At 48.2% G+C, this 17957-nt stretch overlaps 1 protein-coding gene across 4 annotated transcripts in view; it reads right to left on the bottom strand.

Annotated features, from left to right (window-relative positions):
• Positions 1-12260, bottom strand: part of HMGXB4 (HMG-box containing 4) — a 28518-nt gene extending 16258 nt beyond the window's left edge. The window contains exons 1-5 of one of the 4 annotated variants that reach the window (XM_087814885.1): positions 12207-12260; positions 7023-7171; positions 6700-6861; positions 6478-6592; positions 4655-5595 (exon numbers count right to left, since the gene is read on the bottom strand). In XM_087814885.1, coding sequence (XP_087671011.1) covers positions 4655-5527 — 873 coding nt within the window. In that variant the 5' untranslated portion in view covers positions 5528-5595; positions 6478-6592; positions 6700-6861; positions 7023-7171; positions 12207-12260. Of the gene's footprint in view, positions 1-4654; positions 5596-6477; positions 6593-6699; positions 6862-7022; positions 7172-7808; positions 7908-10378; positions 11270-12206 lie in introns of those variants that run through there. The other 3 variants (XM_016222908.2, XM_087814884.1, XM_087814886.1) reach the window with 3 other exon arrangements.
• Between the last annotated feature and the right edge of the window lie 5697 nt (positions 12261-17957).

Here is a 17957-nt window from a genome sequence, read left to right as displayed (position 1 = left end):
TCCAAATAGGTGAGATAAGTGCACAGTTTGCTTCCTAAAGGTGGGTGTTATATTAAAAAGCAAAGCAAAAAAACCCCACCAAACCATAAAAGCGTAGTTTCCTTGCTTAGTCTAATATGAAATGAGTGGTTGAAAAAAAGTTTTTTTAAAAAGATGTTTTCATTTTATGCTTTTGAAGAATTCAGGATGAAAGCAACAGTAATTGCAACAGCTATTCAATGAGCCGTGCCTTGTGCTAAGTGTGCTACATGTATCACCTAATTTAGTCCCATAACCTCATTTGAAGTGAGGAAGCAATCTCAAGAGAACAAAGCTAGTAAGTGGCAGAACAAGAATCTAAGTCTGCTGAATTCAAGTCCAAGCTTTCATTATATTTCATTCTACTCTGCCTCTTTAATTTAAAAACATCTATATGTATTAGGACTAATCTCAGACAGCAGCACACTATATTGGTTTCCTCTGACCTAGAACCTGCTTTTAGCCTTGTCAAAGATGTATTATTGGCACTGGGTGGCCATCTTTTAAAGCTTTAGAAATGCATGCGGTAGAGTGCAAAGAGTACAGGCTTGGGGTTAAAGAAATTAACCTCTATGCCAAAATTCTGGCTCCATGTCTTTTCTTTTCAGCTTCCTCCTCCGCCAAATGGAGCTAATGGTACCTATCAGTCAGGACTGCTATGCATGTAAAATGCCTAGGAGAGCCCGGCACACAGCAGGCACTCAATAGATGGTAGTTAATAGTTTATACCACTTATTGCTGTTGTTCAACTTCAGCCTTATCATAGGGAGAATGTATATGATACCATCACAAGTCCAGGTACAGCTCAGAATTTAGCTTATTAGCAGACTGGAAACAATGCCTGGCTGTGCCGGGCACTAGGCTACCTGGAGAGCCTTAGTTTCCTTACAGGAAATGTGAACATTCTGGAAACAGATGACTGATGGGAATGCCTCTGAAATGTCAACTTCAGAGATATTATTTTGAGTGGTAGTGGATAGGCTTTTGTTGATTTAGTAAAACCAAAATTAAGGCATCTTTGAAATGTTACCATGTCCTGCTCCTCCTATGTATACAAAAACATCCACTCCAATGGGATGAACTTTAAGGGGAATCATCAAGATATTACCATGTGATGAATCTTGCAGAAAATAACCCTGCTCACATTTGCAGTGAGCTCTTTTATTCATTAGTTACAATCAGTGAACAATGTTTTATGGTTTCATCAGCCATTTGCATTTCTTGAATAAATGGAAAACAGTACAAATAAGCAAACAGATCAATATAAATGGCACCAGAGGAAGTCATCTATTAAAGAACAGCATGGATAAATAACACAAGGAATGCCCAAGGCTGCCCAGCGAGTTTAGCTGAATATGTCAGTAAATAGTGAATGTAAAATCACTTTTCTGTACTTAATGCATTCAGGAAAGTAAGATTATGCTTTTTGACTTTTCTGCTATTAGCTTTGTAGAAAAGTCATGTTTAGAGGGAAGCTTTTCTTGTTTTTGACACCAAAAATGTGTGCCTGCTTAATCTTAAAATTTGATTGTTTTAGAATTTTTCTTACTTGGTATATATGAAATTTTCCCTCTAATTAAAAATGGCTGTGCTCAAAAAAAAAAAGATATTACCATGTGATTTCTCTGTTCCTCCTTAAAAAGCAGGATTCAACAATAAACAAGCAAGCAAACAAAACCACTTCCCAAACAAACACAACGCTGAAAAGATTACCTTTCACAAAGAGATAGTCTGACTTCCCTTCTTTGTATCGGTCCCGCCCCTGCTGCTTCTGCTTCTCGCCACTCCTTGACTCCGCCAGGCTGGCTTCTGTTCTCCCCCACTGCACTTAACAACTCGGCCTCTTGGCATGAGACCATCTATTGTCGAGACACTGCCCCCTCTGGGCTCAATTCCCTTTCACCCACTCACATATTTCACTTACTGCACAGACACCCAACTTCTGACCCGGGTTTCAACTGTTCTACTGAACTCTAGGTCTCGCATTTCCATTGCTCTCTGGAAATTCTAGTGAGATGGTTACAACTAACATTTATGAAATGTTCACTAATGTGCTGAGCACTGTGCAGAGCCAAAGATTCCAAACTTTGTGGGTTCATGGTGCCTATGTGGGTTTTCACGTGGAACCTGCTTTTGATCAGAGCAATCACAAAAACCCAGCTTTACTAAAAGGAATGCACACAATCAGATGCTGAAACTGCGAATTACCTTGAGCTAGTCATTCATAATGTATCTGACAGATGTCAAGTACTGCTGCTTCTTTTGAAAGTTTAACATATTTAAAGTAATGGTACCCTCTGAGTTTGCTGTGGCGCCCAGAGGGCCTTGCCACACTGGAGCCCTAAATGCATTTACAGGTATTACCTCATTCCATCCTAAGGGCCCTACTGGGTAGGTCTATTACCACCTCCAGCTCACAGACGGAGAAGCTGCGCAACTTGCAAACAGCACAGAGCTGGTCAGTGGCAGAGGCAGGATTTGAACCCAAGTGGTCTGGCTCCACAGCTCACTACCTTAACCACTTAGGCTGGACCTCTTGATGCTTGTACCTTAAACTCTAAACCTAACTTGTCTTCTTCTCCAGAACCGGCCACTCTTCTTGTATCCTATTTTTATGGCACTCCCGGTCACAGAAGCTGAGGTAGAAAGGGTACACAGAGGCCTTCAGCATTTCTACCAGTTGGCTCTCCAGCCTCTGCTCACTGTAGCTGAGGGAACACAATTCCTGAAACATTCCTTTCTATCTCTAGGTGGACTTTTAGGAAGTTCTTTTTTTTCTGAAACAAAGTCCAGGAAAGGATATTTGTTTAAAGCTTCATAGGAAATTTAAAAAGCACAGTATGTTACCATAAATATTTGTTGGATGAATGACTACACTCAAATTATGACCAATACTTACACAATCAAATACTGATGCATAATACGGCTTTCGCCCTAAACTATAACTCTGTTTTCACTAGCAACTGCTAGCCACATGGGGGAATTATAAATAAGTCCCTAGCCTTGAGGAGGTTATAATTTTATTTTCCAAGGTACCCAGGTTCAAAACCTTAAGGGACATCTTTGTGCTCACTTTTGTTTCTGGCTTCCCAGCTCCAAGCCCAGCTGCCACATCATGTCAGTTTCTCCTTCAGAGTCTCTCCTGAACTTGTCTCTTCAGCTTGTTTCTATCAGGCTTTTATGACTGACCCTGGACTAGAATAAGCTTCTGGGCTGTCTGTCTCAGTCTAAACCACCTGGTGCAGGTCCATCATTTTATTCTTAAATGATCATTTACAGCACATCTAAACCCTGCTCATAACCCCAAAGTGCCTGCTGCCAAATCCTTTATTTTGGAATTTAAAATTTCTACAATTTGCTCCCGACCTGCTTTTACAATGTTTTCATTGGTATATTCACTCATTTAACATATATCACAAAATGCTTACCAAGGACATAGAGGAACTGGAGACACTGTTAAGGTGGCTAAAACAGCCCCTAAGGAGTTAAAACGCCTGTAAGAGGCTTATAGCCTTTAATAGGGGGAATGGAATATGTACAAAGATAACTCCAATGAGGAAGACAGTTAAGTGCAATGAGAGAGAGACAGCAAGGTGTTATGAGAGTTCAGAAGTTAATTCTGGTCCTGGCTGGGTAGCTCAGTTGGTTAGAGCATCGTCTCAACACGCCAAGGCTGTCGGCTCAATCTCCGGGCAGGGCACATGGAAGAAGCACCCAATGAATGCATAAATAAGTGGAACAACAAACTGATGTTTCTCTCTCAAATCAGCAAATAAATTTTAAAAAAGAAGTTAATTCTCATGGAGAGTCAGGAGGTCTGAGAAGAGGCAGCATTTGATTAAGTCTTGAAGGGAAGGCACAGTTTCAACATGCGAGAAGGGGAAGGGCACTGAAAAAGATGAGCGGAGCAATGGGGTAAGAATGTATGGAGAGAGTTCAGTCCCCACGCAGTGTATGCAAGCACGGAGTTTGGAGTTTGGGCTGACTGGTAGGAAATGGGGAAGGCAGGAGGAGATAAGGGAGGAGATGCAGGTTTGGGGTGTGAGGTGCCCACGGCACCAGGTGGAAAGAGTCATCGGGCAGCTAGAAGGGCAGCCACCTGCTCAACACCTCGCCGCCTCCCGGCGCCCGTCCGCCGGCATCCATGTCCTTCCAGCTTTCTCGGCCGCCCTGCCTCTGCTGCACAGCGGGCAACACCTCTACCAGGAAGCCCACGAACAATGAGACTGCTACTTTGTACCAGACCGGCTGGGCACTGGTACTATTTTATACTTTGTGTCATTCCAAGGGATTTACCTTGCTACATTCCCAATGGCTCTCCCAGCTGCTTAATTCCAAGTCCACTTACTGTTATCAAAGGATAACTGCCTCTCTCTCCGCTGCTCTCCTTTAAACCCTCCCCCAAGGATATGCTTTTTTCAAATTGATTTTAGAGCGCCAGGCAGGGAGAGGGGGAGAGGCGGAGAGAAACACTGATCAGCCGCCGACCTGGGATCCAGCCACAACCTGGGTGCGTGCCCTGGCTGGAATGGAACCAGCGGCCCCTCGGTGCAGCGGGCGACGTACCACCCAGCTGTGCCGCGCCGGCCAGGCCACGCCTTCTCCGGGCCCCACCACACCCAGAAACACGGTTTACCTTTTCTCCTCTTTCTCTCTCTTTCTCCTTCTCCTCTCTTTTCTTTTTTTTCTCACTATGGCCGTCTGTGTGGAGGCTGGGCGGCAGAGCCGCTGCTCCAGGGTAGGGGCTGCTGGGCGGAGGGCCAGGTGTCGCCGGGGCGTCCCCCACCGGGGCGGGTCCTGAACTCCTACGGGACTTGGAGTGGCGCCTCTCCCTGTGCCTCTCCTTGTCCTTCTTCTTCTTGCTCTTCTTGGACTTCTTCTTCTTCTTGACCTCCCGGTAAGAGTCATCTATCACCAACTCGCCAGCCTCCAGCTCCCCTGCGGAGGACGAGTCTGATTCCACCAGGATGGGTTCGAGCCCCGACAGATCCAGGTTAGCACTGTGGGCCTCTGGGAGCTGGGGGGCATCTGGCCCACAGCCTTCAGGGCCAGGGGACGAATGTGGGTCTGAGGACGACCTGTGCTTCTTCCGGGCTGTTTTCAGAAAGCTCTGTAGCTCGTGTCCTAGGAGTAAAGCACCTTGCTCATCCCGAGCCGACTTCTTAGAGGACTTTTTTGCAGCCGCTTGCTGAGAGGGGTACTGAAAAGACTCCTCATCAACCGAGCTGCTTCCCTTCTCCTTTGGTGAGAGAATAAGTTTCATCTTTAAGCCATCAGGCTCCCGAAGGGTCAGCGTCTCAGTGTTCACGTAGAGCGGTTTCATTTTTTTGGATTTGTGGGAACCGCCATCCTCTAGGGACAGTTCGCCACTGCTTCCACTCACTTTTTTCCTGTGGTGGTCCTTTTTACTCTCTGAATGGCCTGAAGAACCAGAGGACTTTTCCCCCATCTTTTTGGGGGGCTTGGAGCTTGCTGCCAATGGAGAAGTGATAGCTTTCAGTAGGTCCATAGCTGTATCAGCAGCTTGCGGGCTGGACCTTTTCTTTTTCTTCTGTGACGATTCCAAAGACGAAATATCTAGAAATAATCAAGAGAAGCAGTGTTCATGTGACAAAGCAACTTCCAACAAGTTGCCCTTCTTGCCCCAAACACCCAACTAATATGAGGAAGAAGCTAACAGGAGTGACTTAAGGGGACGCCCTTCAACTGACTGCTAACATTCAGAGAGGATGCCCATGTGCTTCTTGGCCTGGCAGACTCTGCCTCTGACCCTGGAGACAGTTCTCGCCACTACAGCTGTTTTTCTTCACTGAGTCTTCATAAGCAACCAGAGAGCATACCCAGGAGAATGGACTATAGCTGTGGGATTACAAGTACAGTTGACCCTTGAACAATATGGGTGTGAACTGCATGGATCCACTTATAGCAGATTTTTTTTTTCCAATAAATACTATAAATGTATTTTCTCTTGCTTATGATTTTCTTAATAACACTGTCTTTTCCCTAGCTTACTTTATTGTAAGAATAAAGTATATAATACATATAACATACAAAATATGTGTTGGCTGTTTATGTTATTGGTAAGGCTTCTGGTCAGTAACAGGCTATGAGTAGTTAAGTTTTTGGGAAGTCAGAGTTATATGTGGATTTTTAAATGTGCAGGGCTCGGTGCCCCAAACACCCATGTTGTTCAAGGGTCAACTAGAGATACAATTGAGATTCACTGCAGACAGAGTATTGCTTGTTTCTGTTCAGGACAAACCCATTCTAGTGAAGAGTTAGTTGTGTCAGCTATGTGCATAGTACAGCTAAGAAAAGCCGCTGTGACTGGATGTGCACTGGACTGAGAATTAACCCATAGGTGTAGGCCAGAGGGCCTGGGACTACATATGGCGAAGGGATGCTAGATAACACTGGGCACGAGTAAGTGGATGATTGGGGAGAGAAGGAACCTGGTACCTGGTGTATCACAAATGAAGACTGTTCTTCTATGCTGATTCCTCCAAAATACCAGCCCTCCACCTCTTTCCTCCTTCACACTGGTTTATCGGCACTCAGAACAAGAACCACTGTCCTGTTAAATAGGCCACTGAGTCAGCAACATCTGGATCCCTTTCCCCTACCCCGACTCCAAGAACCAGCGATGAGCTTATCCCACCTGCGGCCCTTTCCCACCCTTACCTCCATAGTAGTAATCATCGGAGTGCTTCCTCTTCTTCTTGTGCGTGTCCGTCCCCAAGAAGTAAAGTTCGCTGTCCTGGGATTAAAGAGGAAGAAGAATTGACCAATGAGTAAGATGAGGAGGAACAGCGGCTTGGGACCAATCTTGTTTTTTGATGATTTCTGATTTTGGAAAACAAAGTAAAACAGGAAATGATGAAATAGACAGGAATGATATTTATTTTTCTTTTTAAAAGCTTTTAAAAGAAGCTTCTTTCTTCGAATATTAGGAAATATGATATGTGGTTGTTTAAAAGTTCCCTAATCAAATGCTTAGAATTTACCTTTAGCTTCTTCTTGGAAGAATTCCTGACCTGAGCGGCAATTTCTTCCTCTTCCCTCAGAAAGTCTTTGTAAGAACGTTTCTTTTCTCGTTGGCTTCGGCCGGCCGCTAGTCCTATGTCCTCAAAGCTGTGATCACCATCAAAGCAATCTGAGAAGCACAGGTTCATGTGGGAAAGGAAATGAAATGAGAAAGTCAAGTAACAACAAAATCCCCACACCTGTAACCCAACAGCCCCTCCATTTCCAAAGTAAAATGCTGTTTCAGCAAGTCCACTGGAACACAAGGCTAGGTCCACGGGCACCAGAATACTTCCTGATGACTTGCCTGCAAACACAAGAACCAAACCTGAAGAAGCAACGCTTCTATGCTACACAAAGGCCCCATGTGCATCCGCGGACATGGTTCTCAGCTGTGATTTGGCAGGTGGGCAGACTTGCAGAGGTAAGGCTGACAAGAGTAAGGAGTCACGTGCTGTGCTGCTCTGTGGGAGTCCAATGTGAGATTCCTATCCCCAGGCTCCTGCACACTGGAGCTGGCAAGGACCACGAGTGCTGCAGGGGATCGCCCCAATAGACTACTGCATTTCAGACTCTTGTGTTGGAACCCTGTCTTGGTGCTCGTTTCCATGGGCCCAGTCTGGGGATGACGTGGAGACTTAACAGTGCTCTGGGTCACCACTTGGGAGTCCAGGCTGTGATGGCCAGTCCTGGTCTCTATGTCCATGGGCTGCAAGGATTGAAGAGGACACCCCCTTTGAAACGCTTCTTGGATTAAGGGGTCATACCTTCTTTCTTCACGGCGTCATCATAAGCCATGGCGGTCCTGCAGGGCCTTTGAGAAAGTGTCACTGTGTCCAGGCTCCTTCTCGTCTACAGGACCAGGTCTGAGAAACAAAGAAGGAAAACCTTCCTGTAATGCGAAATCACTGTGGAGATGCAACCTTCCAGACGGAAATGCGCAGTGATCCAAGGGCAGACTGGAAGGGCAGCAAGAAATAAAGGAGTGTCTTGTCACCTCCTCATTCTGTTCGTAAATATATTGGGGTTGAAACTGCAGGAAGTGCACTTGGCTTAATTTGATTCATGAATTAAAGTTGTTGTTCGGGGAAGTATATAAAATACCTCCCACATAAAAATTACTTCAAAATTAATGAGACTTTCTGAAATGCCAACAGGACTGACAACACTGAGACAGAGTAAAACCGACATAAAGTCAGAGGGATAGGTTCAACCATGGTTACAGACGCAGATGAAGCAGGATGCAGAGGAAGAGGTTACACACCTTCGAGACCACAAAGTCCTACCGTCTGGACGGGTAGCAGGCTGAACTCTATCGCATAATAATGACATTATAGGGATACTAAAGATCTCTGAAGCATCTTTTTTGCATGCATTTTGTTGGGTTATATGAATTTGCTCAAATCACAGAAGTGTAAAAGTGGGTACACTTCTTAAATAGTTGGCCTTCTGACAGCTTTCGACGCTATCAAGCCCTTTAAAGGTCAGGTGAAAATGAGGAAAATGATCATTTGTCCACTGGTGAGGAAATATTTATGATTATTAAGATTTTCACTAATTTGAAGAATTACTGTAATATACATGCTCTATGTATTGTCTTGAATTTGTTAATTTTTTTTTCACATTCAAGTTTACATGTCCGTTTTGAGTTTGAAGATGATAAGCTGTGAGCCACACGCTAAGGTTCTTCAAATACTTTTAAGGACAGGCAATGTCACAATTCCTGCAGGAAGTCTTTGCAGGAAATTAAAAAATTATATACTAAATACATTGAAAATGTTCTCATCCAGTTAGAGAACTGCTTAAAAGCTTAAAAGTTGATATGATTGGTCATTTGTTTAAATTTCATTACTATAATGGAATTTAGAAATGCTGAAGGACACTTGAATGAGACATTGCCAATCCCTTCATGTAGGTATGGCTCATTCTGAAATATGTAACTTTTGTAAAATAAAAGATGAATTTAATTAGCAAAGAAAACTTTCATAAGAGTTACATTTAAAATAAATGAAAGACTTTATCGCACAAGTCAGATAAAATACAATGCACAGATATGCCTAATCTGAAAGTAGAAAGAAAAAAAGTATTACCCAGAATGACTGACAAGAAAGATTAAGAAACATAAAAAAAAAAGCATTTCTTTACTTCTCTAAGAAGTAGAATGAAGAATGGACTTGGTCAAGGTAAGAGAAGCTGGAGGGAAGAAAAGAAATAAAATGAACTTAATTATTTTAAAGACAAACGAAAAACTGCTTGTTCAAAGGTCTTTTCAAAGGAAATGAAGGGGATATAAAGTCAGGTCTCATGTACAAATATAAGGAGGCAAGATACATAACGTAGCCAGTTTTTCATGTTTAACATTAAGCATTAAATGTTCTCGAATAGACATTACTGTCCTCCCCTTTCCACCCAAGTGGTACTAACTCTAAAAGGGATGAGGGGCGGGGAGATGTCATAGGGAATCATATCCATTCATTTGAAAATAGCTATTACCTCATTGGCACTAAAATACTGAGTTTATTAGAAAAATATATAGATTCCATTAGTTTTCATAGGCCGATAATGCCAAGAGATACTCCAACCTGAGTCTTCAAGTTAAATGTTTCCCCTGCCAAACGAATTTTGGCAAAGAATGTGTGAGAAATGGGGGAAAAAAATCTTAACTATTCTACATCATTAATATGGCCACCATCTGTTGTCGTCAACAAAATGCACCTCTGTATGAAGCAGAGGCAGGTCCTGAACCTTATAACCAGGTCTTCCCTGGTAACATCAAAACTAACGTGAAACAGAGTTGAGCAACTGTCGAAATAGGAGTAAGTACCTCTAAAGACCTTATGAGAGCGAAAATAATGGCCACTTACTGGACTTTGAAAGAGTGCTCATGGTCTCATAAGTCTGCCTGGAAAAACCACCAGTGAATTTAAGAACTTGTGAAAGGGAACATGAAATTCAGAGCTGATCCTCAAAGGCACAATATGTATTAGAATTAGGCCTGCTACTATTTAAATTTCCATAAAAAACAATGAACAGCACTTTATAAATTATAGGATCAAATAATCTGCCAAAAAAAAAAAAAAAAATGAACGAGGCCTGAAGGCAAGTCCAATTCACTAAGAGATTGGGACAGCCAGGAGCTTAAAAAACTAAACACGATGGGCTATGTCACATAGCCAGGGAACTGATGGACCCTGAATTTCCAGGTACTTTAAAATCAGGGTATTATTGCAGCCTACGGGTTAGTTTTGGTCGCTGACGCTACAGAAGAAAGAAGAAACCAGATGAAGAAGTCTCAAGCAACAGTGTGGAAGAAAGGCAGAGCCAGGGCGACACACACAGATATACACGGTCAGATCCCTCCGAGCCTCCTTCCGGGTCTTGAATGTTATCCATGGTGAGTTCAGGGTTAGGCAGCAGATCGTGAGGATTAATGAAAACTGACACTAAGTGTTGGCAAACGTAAAACAGATGTTAAAACCCATTCTCCCGACTTCTACAGTTTGGGAGTTTATAAAATTAAATGTTGTCGACTTCAAGAGGCAGGCATAAGTTTACAACTCTCGTTCCTCTCGGTGTGCTAAGAAGCGACATCTCAAGTGAAAGTTCATTATTTATTGTTGTTTATGGAAGTAAGAAATACGCCATCATAAAAAACGTGTCCTTAGGAAACGTGCAAACTGCTGAACGGCCCTTCAGGGACTTTGCAGGACATAAAAACGGGAGGCAGCGCCGCTCTTCTTCGCGCAGGTGAGCACTCGCCGCGCTGGGGCGCAGCCTTCCGGATGGCCAAGGCAATTAGGGCGACACCAGGGTCCTCCGTAGTTCTTTGTCCTTTTGAAACTCCAAACTATAAATACTGGGGGTGGTAGTTTCAGAAGGTGATTCCCCCCGCCCCAGGAAATCTGAGCAGCAGTCACCACCAAGCCTCTTCCAAGCCTCTTGGTCCCGGAACGTGGGTGAATATTGAGTCGGGCCCTGAGACCGGGCGGCGGCCGAAGTCCCGAAATCCAGGTCCATCCAGGTCCCGTGCGGGATGAGCGCGTGTCCCGGGCTGCGTTCCCTTCCTCGCGGACCAGTGCGGGGCGAGGACGCCCGTCCGGCTGCTGCGGCCTCCGAGCGTTTTGTCGCGACTTCTAGGGGACGAGCAGGCGACGTCTTCCCCTTTTGGTCGAGGTTCCCTCCAGTCTCTGCGCGGAGCGACTCGCGATCCCGGCCGCTCCCGTCCCGAGGACCCACCCGTGCAGCACTCACGGCCCCGCCAGCTCCGGGCGCGCGGCCCCCCGCCCCGCGCTCGCCGCCGGCCGGCCCCCCGCGGTCGGCAGCCTCCGCTCGGCGATCGGCTGTGTGTATTGATGCTGCTGTTGCGGGAACACAACCGGCCGCGGGGCGCCCATCAGCGGGGGGCGGGCGGGCCCTCCGCTCTCCTGCCGGCGCCGAGGGACGCGCACCCCCAGGTAAGCGCTGTGGGGGGCGCGGGCCCCCGGGAGACGGGCGCCCCGGGAGCGCGGCTTCAAACCGCGCGCAGCGAGCACGCGCGACTCCCGGTTATTTATACCGAGCGCTCCCGGGACCACCACCTTCGGGGTCCCCACGGCAAACCAATGGGGTGCTCGCGGCGGTTCTGCAGCAACAGCTAGTTGAACAAAGCTCTGCGGGGAGGAAGAAAGCGCCCCGCAGCCTCGCCCGCCGCCGAGGGCCCAGCCCTCCCGCCGCCCCGGCCCCGGGGCCCTCTCGCCCTGACAGCCCCGGGGACCCCGCATCCCGGGTCCCCGGCCGCGCGGCGTCCCCGACGCGGGCTCCCGCGTCCCCGGCGCCCTCCCCGCGCCCCCGAGGGCGGAGACGGCCGGGCAGGGGGAGGGGCGGCCCGGCCCGCGGGCCCCCGGGGCGGCCGCACGCCCCCTCCCGGCCCCGCAGCTTTCCCGCCTTCCCCGTTTGAACAGCTCCCGCCCGCCCTCCGGCTTCGGCCCGCTCCAGCCCCTTCCCGGGGGCGGACTGCGGCCGCTACTCCAGTCCCCGGCTCGGCCCCCGGGCTAGGCCGCGACGGGCCCCGGACGCTCCCGGAGCGGTGTCGCGGGCCCCGGGCGGCGGGGGGCGGCGGGGCGGGGCCGCTGCCGCCTCGGGGTGGGGGCCCGGCCCGGCCTCGTGGGGGCTCCGCTCGCCGCTACCTTCACTCGGCTCGCCCGGATCCCGCCTCCGCGCCGCCGACCGCCGCCATCTTGGAGCCGGAGAGAAGCGCGAGCGGCCAGGGAGCCTCAGTCGAGCCCAGAGCGCAGACTCCGGCGCGCGAGGGGAACCCGCGGGCCGAGCGCCGAGCGCATCGACGGGGCGCGGCGGCCCGCGGAGCCGGGACCAGCGCGCGGCGAGTGTCTGCTGCAGCCGCGCCGCGTGCTGCTCGCGCGGTTTGCTCCCGCTTCGCAGCCGAGAAACAGGCTCCGGGAGGTTGAGCGACTCGCCACCGGGTACACAGGTGCTTGAGAGGGAGGCAGGATCTTACCCCGAGCCTCCATGCAGCGCTTTTTCCGAAAGACTGCTATTTCCTTCAAGGCGTTTGGAAGCAGTAATGCCCCTCTTTGCAAAATCTAGGCCCATGCACGTTAGCAGCAGCGGAGTGAGCCTCGACATTTGGGTGTTTGACGTGTTTGGGGTGGGGTGGAAGGATGCATCTTAAACAGTCTTTAGAGAAATGCAGAGAGGTCACACACAGGAGACAGGTTGGGTTTCTGATTTCCCCTGGAGAATTCGGACCAGTGGGTAGAAACTAGAGTGTGCAGATCTTGGTTCAATGTGGAAAGGTTAGGTAGGTGGTGCCGGGGCAGGCTAAATAGGCATCTCAGATGGCGGGTAAAGAAAAGTGGAGTTTATTTAAGGAAAGGGGGATGGGGTGCGGGGGATATCCAAAGGGAAGGGCTATGCAGCACTGAGTCAAAGGGTATTGGGTCCGTGATGGCAGCAAAAATATACTGGGGACAGTGAGACAAGGGAAAGCCTACAAGAAGCAACCGGAGCACCTAGGCTGGGGTGGTGCTCTGGCTCGCTGAGAAGTCACAGAGAAGGCCTTGGAGACAGGTTCAGGGGGTAACCCCCGGAGGAGTTGCCCCTGCCCATTGCTCCCCTTGTTACAAGTCTGGGTCCTCTCAGAGGGAAGAAAGGGTATGGAAATAGCGCTGGCAGGCTCCCCAGGTGGGGCATGCAAGCTGAATCCTTTGTCCTGAGTGTATTTTTCTTTTTCTTTGGGGGGGGGGGATCATAAGGGAGGTCTCAGGGGAGGGTCTCAATAGAATATTCATCAGCTTTCCAGGTGTGCTCTTTCAGGGTCCTGGTCTCCACTGATTGGTAGGTACCAGGGCAGGGGGTCATCAGTCAGTGTATCTGGTCCTGAGGCAGCCATGGCACCACTTGTCTTGGTTTTGCCACTTTTCTGGGCCCTGGAGCTGAAATACAACTGAGGCCTAGATGTTATCTTTAGGGAGGAAACGCTCAGGGGGTCTAAACCACATGACCAGCAATATGCTGGGGGAGGACAGGTTACCCTGGCGACAAGGCTCTTGTTTTCACAGTTTTGCTCCTTGCTAGGAATCCAGGACTTCCTGCCCCAGTGAGTCGCTATACCTGGGTTTCTGTATGTAGCCCATCTAGCAAATATGAAGATGAATTTATTTTTCTAGAGCAGTTTTGTATTTGGCTACTTGTCAGATAGTGAGCTCCCTGTCACCAGAGGAATCTAAGCAGTAACCCTCTGTTCCTGCTTTTGAGGAGCTTAGGGGTGTGTGTGTGTGTTTTGTGGGAAATGTAAAACAAGTCCATAAAAACCATGGTACAAATGGAAAAGGAACATGTTCCACAGTAGATGACATCTCTCACTGGGTTATCACAATAGCTTTCTAACTGATTCGGGTCCTCTAGGGCCCCCTCTCCACTTCCAAGTGCATCCCCCAGAGCTTTCAGAACAAAGCACAGCCAGGACGAGGTTATGCCCCAGCTAATGAACTTTTAACAGCTCCATGCTGGCTGTACCGTGAAGGGCAAACCCTTTACTGTGGAAAGGCAAGAATTCTTACTCTGCCTCAGATTCCTCTCCAGCCTCAACTCTTCACATCCCTGATACGGTGACCTTCTCACTGTCCCCTAAGCTTGCAGTGCCCCGTCACGCAAACATGCCATTGTGCACACATTTCCTTGTCAGCAGTGGTCCCCACATTCCCTCACTTCTGCTAACTCTGCACCCAGAGAGCTCCTATTTATTCTTCAAGATGTAGCTCGCATGCCCCCTCTCCAAGTCACCCTCTGGGGTTCCCACACAGTGGAGAACATGCTTCAGTTACTGACTGCCCACGTTGCATTGCAACAGCTCCTTTACATACCTCACTTCCCTATTTCTCAAGGACAGGATCTAAGTTGCCTTTGTCCCTCAAGGCGCATGGTAGGTATCCAATGACTCCTTTTGATTAGATGTTGTTGAGTGAAGACGGGACAGATCATTTTTCTTGGGACTCAGGAGACAGAGATGGAAACTGTTTGGGAGAGCTATAGATAGTGTATGGGTTTGGTTTGCTCGGCCCATCTCGCATCTCCTGTGCAGACACAACTGCCCAGATTCAGAAGTGGGCACATGACTCCAGCCGTGGTCATCATGATACTTCTGTCTGAGCTTTCTTGGGGCTGTTTTAAAATTTCAGATGGAAGCAAGAGGTCCTTCGTGTCTCTCATCCAAGCTGTGTGCATATGAACCTGGAGCAGCCCATAGTCATGCCTCCCTCGTGGGGAGGAGCTTGTCTGAGAAAATAGGAAAGACACTGAGAGGGGCCCAAAGATGCTCAGTGCCTGGATCAAGCCGTCCCCTGACCCTTCTGTGCTTTATTGCATGAGCCAAGAATCTCCCCTACCTCTTGTGGGTAATCTGGCTGGGTACTCCTCTGCTGTTTGGAGCCCAGAGGAGCTCCCTGGTCCCCAGGCTTCAGAAAAGAGGAAGCCTAGGAGCTGGCCCTTTCTCGGGGGTGGGGTGAAGAGGGACAGGACTGGAGAGCATTCCTGGTGGGAGAACCCAGGTGACAGGAGGCTCAGGGCTGCATCACATCCTCTGAATGACACACAGTGGCGCCTCCGGCCTGGGGGTCAGGGCCTGGGAGTGGTGGGGGAGGTTAGGCCACATGGAGAGTTTGTACTTGGTCTGGAAGGGCCGGGGCCAGCCCTCGCCTTTTTCTGACCTGCCTGCCTCTCTCTCCTGCTGGACGTTCAGAGCCTATGGTGGTGACTCTAGTTCTCCCCCCCTACAGGAAAATACTTTTAAATTGTAATATATTTCAAAATACAAACATCTATATCCCCACCTCCCACACTGAACTAATGTTAACATTATTCTACTTCTAATGGCTTCGGCTTTTGAATTTAGTTTTTATTTTTTAGGAAAGAAAACATGAACACAGTTGAAGCCCCCTCCCTGTTCCCGGCATCCATGGTTCATCTTCCTCTCTCTTGTCTCAGAGGAAATGAAATTGGTGTGTCCTTTCTGTCCCAGTTTTGATCACATGTATTCATGACAGGCAGTGTAGCCTAAGGGCGTTAAAGTTTAACTCTGTTTCTTTCTAACTGTGTGACCTTGAGCAAGTTACTAGACATCTCTGGGCCCTAGTGCCTCTCTTCTCAGAGTGGAAATGAGGTAATAAAAGCACTTACCCAGCAGTGCCTGGCCCCTGGAAGGTGCTGTCTGTGTTGGCTATTGCTCTCCCCGAGAATGTAGGGTGCTATGTGGTATGGCACTGCACTGGCTGTGTTACCCAAGGCTAGGTAAGTGCTGTGGGACCATGTGTGTCCTTTGCTAGCAACTTGTGTGTCTCACTTAATAGTACACATTTGGGAGTCTTTGCTTCTAGCCACGTTGGAATAATAGGGACCAGAGTTTTCCTGCTGCCTGAAACTATTTAAAAAAATCTAGACAACATCTATGAAACAAGGGTTTGGAGACACTGGACACCAGGTAGCGCAGGACAGTGCCCTCTGAGATGCGGGAGAACAGCAAGGCGTGCCCTCTGGTTGTCTGCTCACTGCCTGGAGCTTCAGCAGCCGTGTAGGTGAGGGTAAGCCAGGTGGGACCAGGGGGTCTCCTTGAGGCGAGGGGCTGGAGCTGGGGATCTGGAGGTGAGGGTGGCCAGGACGCTCCGGCCCTCCACGGAGAGCCCCCCTTCAGTGCTCAGCCATGTGCAAAGAAACTAGCTCAGCCTGGGAAGAACTGCAGAGAGTTAGCGGGCACAAGCTCTGTAGCTCCTGCAGCGCTGAGATGGTTCGGGTCCCGTCAGCCGGAGGGGGAACCCTGTGATCCATGGGATGTTTGCTAGAGCGCTCGGTAGAGGGGAGCATCGGCCCTAGAGTAAAGGTTGCTCTGTCCCACCTACACAGCTTCAACACAAACCCTGGAAGATCGAACTGTTTCCAGGTAGCTTAATTGTGTCCAAGTGCAAGACTGTCTATAGGAATACAAAGTATCCAGTGCCCAGGCGGTAACACTCACCACATGGGCATGCGCTAAAGTGCCATGCCCTGGCCTCGTCCCAGACACCAGAAGGTGGCTGGTGGGACTCCTGGTCGGGGCACATACACAGGTGACGGGGTCAGTGCCAGCTGGGTGCATGTGGGATGCAATCTATCGATATTTCTCTCTCACATAGATGTCTCTCCCCCCCCTTCTCTCTCTAGGATCAATCAAAAAAAAAAAAAAAGAAAAATTACCAGGCACGTAAAGAAGCAAGAAAATATGACCCATAATGAGGAGAAAAATTAATCAATATAAACAGACACAGAAAAGACAGATGATAGAATTAGCAGGCAGGGACGTTAAAACCAGCGGTTACATTCCACGTGGTCAGGAAGGCGGAGGAAAGATTAAGCCTGTTCGGCAGAGATGTGAAAGATAAAAGAAACTCAAGAAGTCATCGGGTTCTGGGAAGATGGAGGAGATAAGCGTCCCTCCGCCTCCTGCTGAGTACAACTAAACACTCTTGACATTCTATGTAAAAGAAATGTAAGGAGACATTGAAAATTGGGGCAAAGAAGGGACCTTGGAACCCCAAGAATGTGCCTTCCCCTCCTCTTGCATCATACACAAAAATCAGCTAAAAATTTATTAAAGGCTTAACTGTAAGACTTGAGACAATAAAACTAGAAGAAAACATAGGGGAAAGTTCCTTGACATTGGCCTTGGAAAGGCTTTTTTTTGGGGGGGGGGGGATATGACACCAAAAGCTCAGGCAACAAAAGCAAAAATGAACAAGTGGGACTACATCAAACTCAGACCTTCAGCACAGCAAAGGAAATGAAAAGGCCACTGACTGAGTTGGAGAAAATACCTGGGAACCACATGCCTAATAAGGGGTTAATATCCAAAATACATAAAGAACTTGTACAACTCAGTAGCACTAACACAACCTGATTAAAAAATGGGCAAAGGACATTTTTCAATAGACGTTTTCCCAAAGAACATACACGGATGATCACCGGGTACAAGAAAAGGCGTTCAGCCTCCCTGATCATCAGGAAAATGCAAACCCCAAACCATGGTGAGGTATCACCTCAGAACAGCTATCGTCAAAAAGTCAGCAGGGAGCCAGTGTTGGCGAGGGTGAGAGAAGGGAGCCCCTGCGCACTGTGGCGGGAATGCAGACCGGTGCAGCCCCGGAGAACAGTATGGAGGTTCCTCAAAAGGTTAAAAATAAAACGACCATATGACCCAGCAACCAACCTCCGGGCATATATCTAAAGAAAAAAATCAGTATCTTGAGATATCTGCCTCCGCTTGTTCATTGCAGCGTAATTCACAAGTCAAGACATGGAAGCCACCTAAGTGTCTGTTGACAGGTGAATGGATAAAGAAAAAAAGACATATTACAATGGAATATCATTCAATCGTATAAAGGAAGGAAATG

Source organism: Miniopterus natalensis, chromosome 2 (genome assembly GCF_054644295.1).
Source record: "Miniopterus natalensis isolate mMinNat1 chromosome 2, mMinNat1.hap1, whole genome shotgun sequence".
NCBI classification, from domain to species: domain Eukaryota; kingdom Metazoa; phylum Chordata; class Mammalia; order Chiroptera; family Miniopteridae; genus Miniopterus; species Miniopterus natalensis.
Note: the sequence above shows the minus strand (reverse complement) of the source record. Positions and strands in the feature narration are given on the sequence as shown.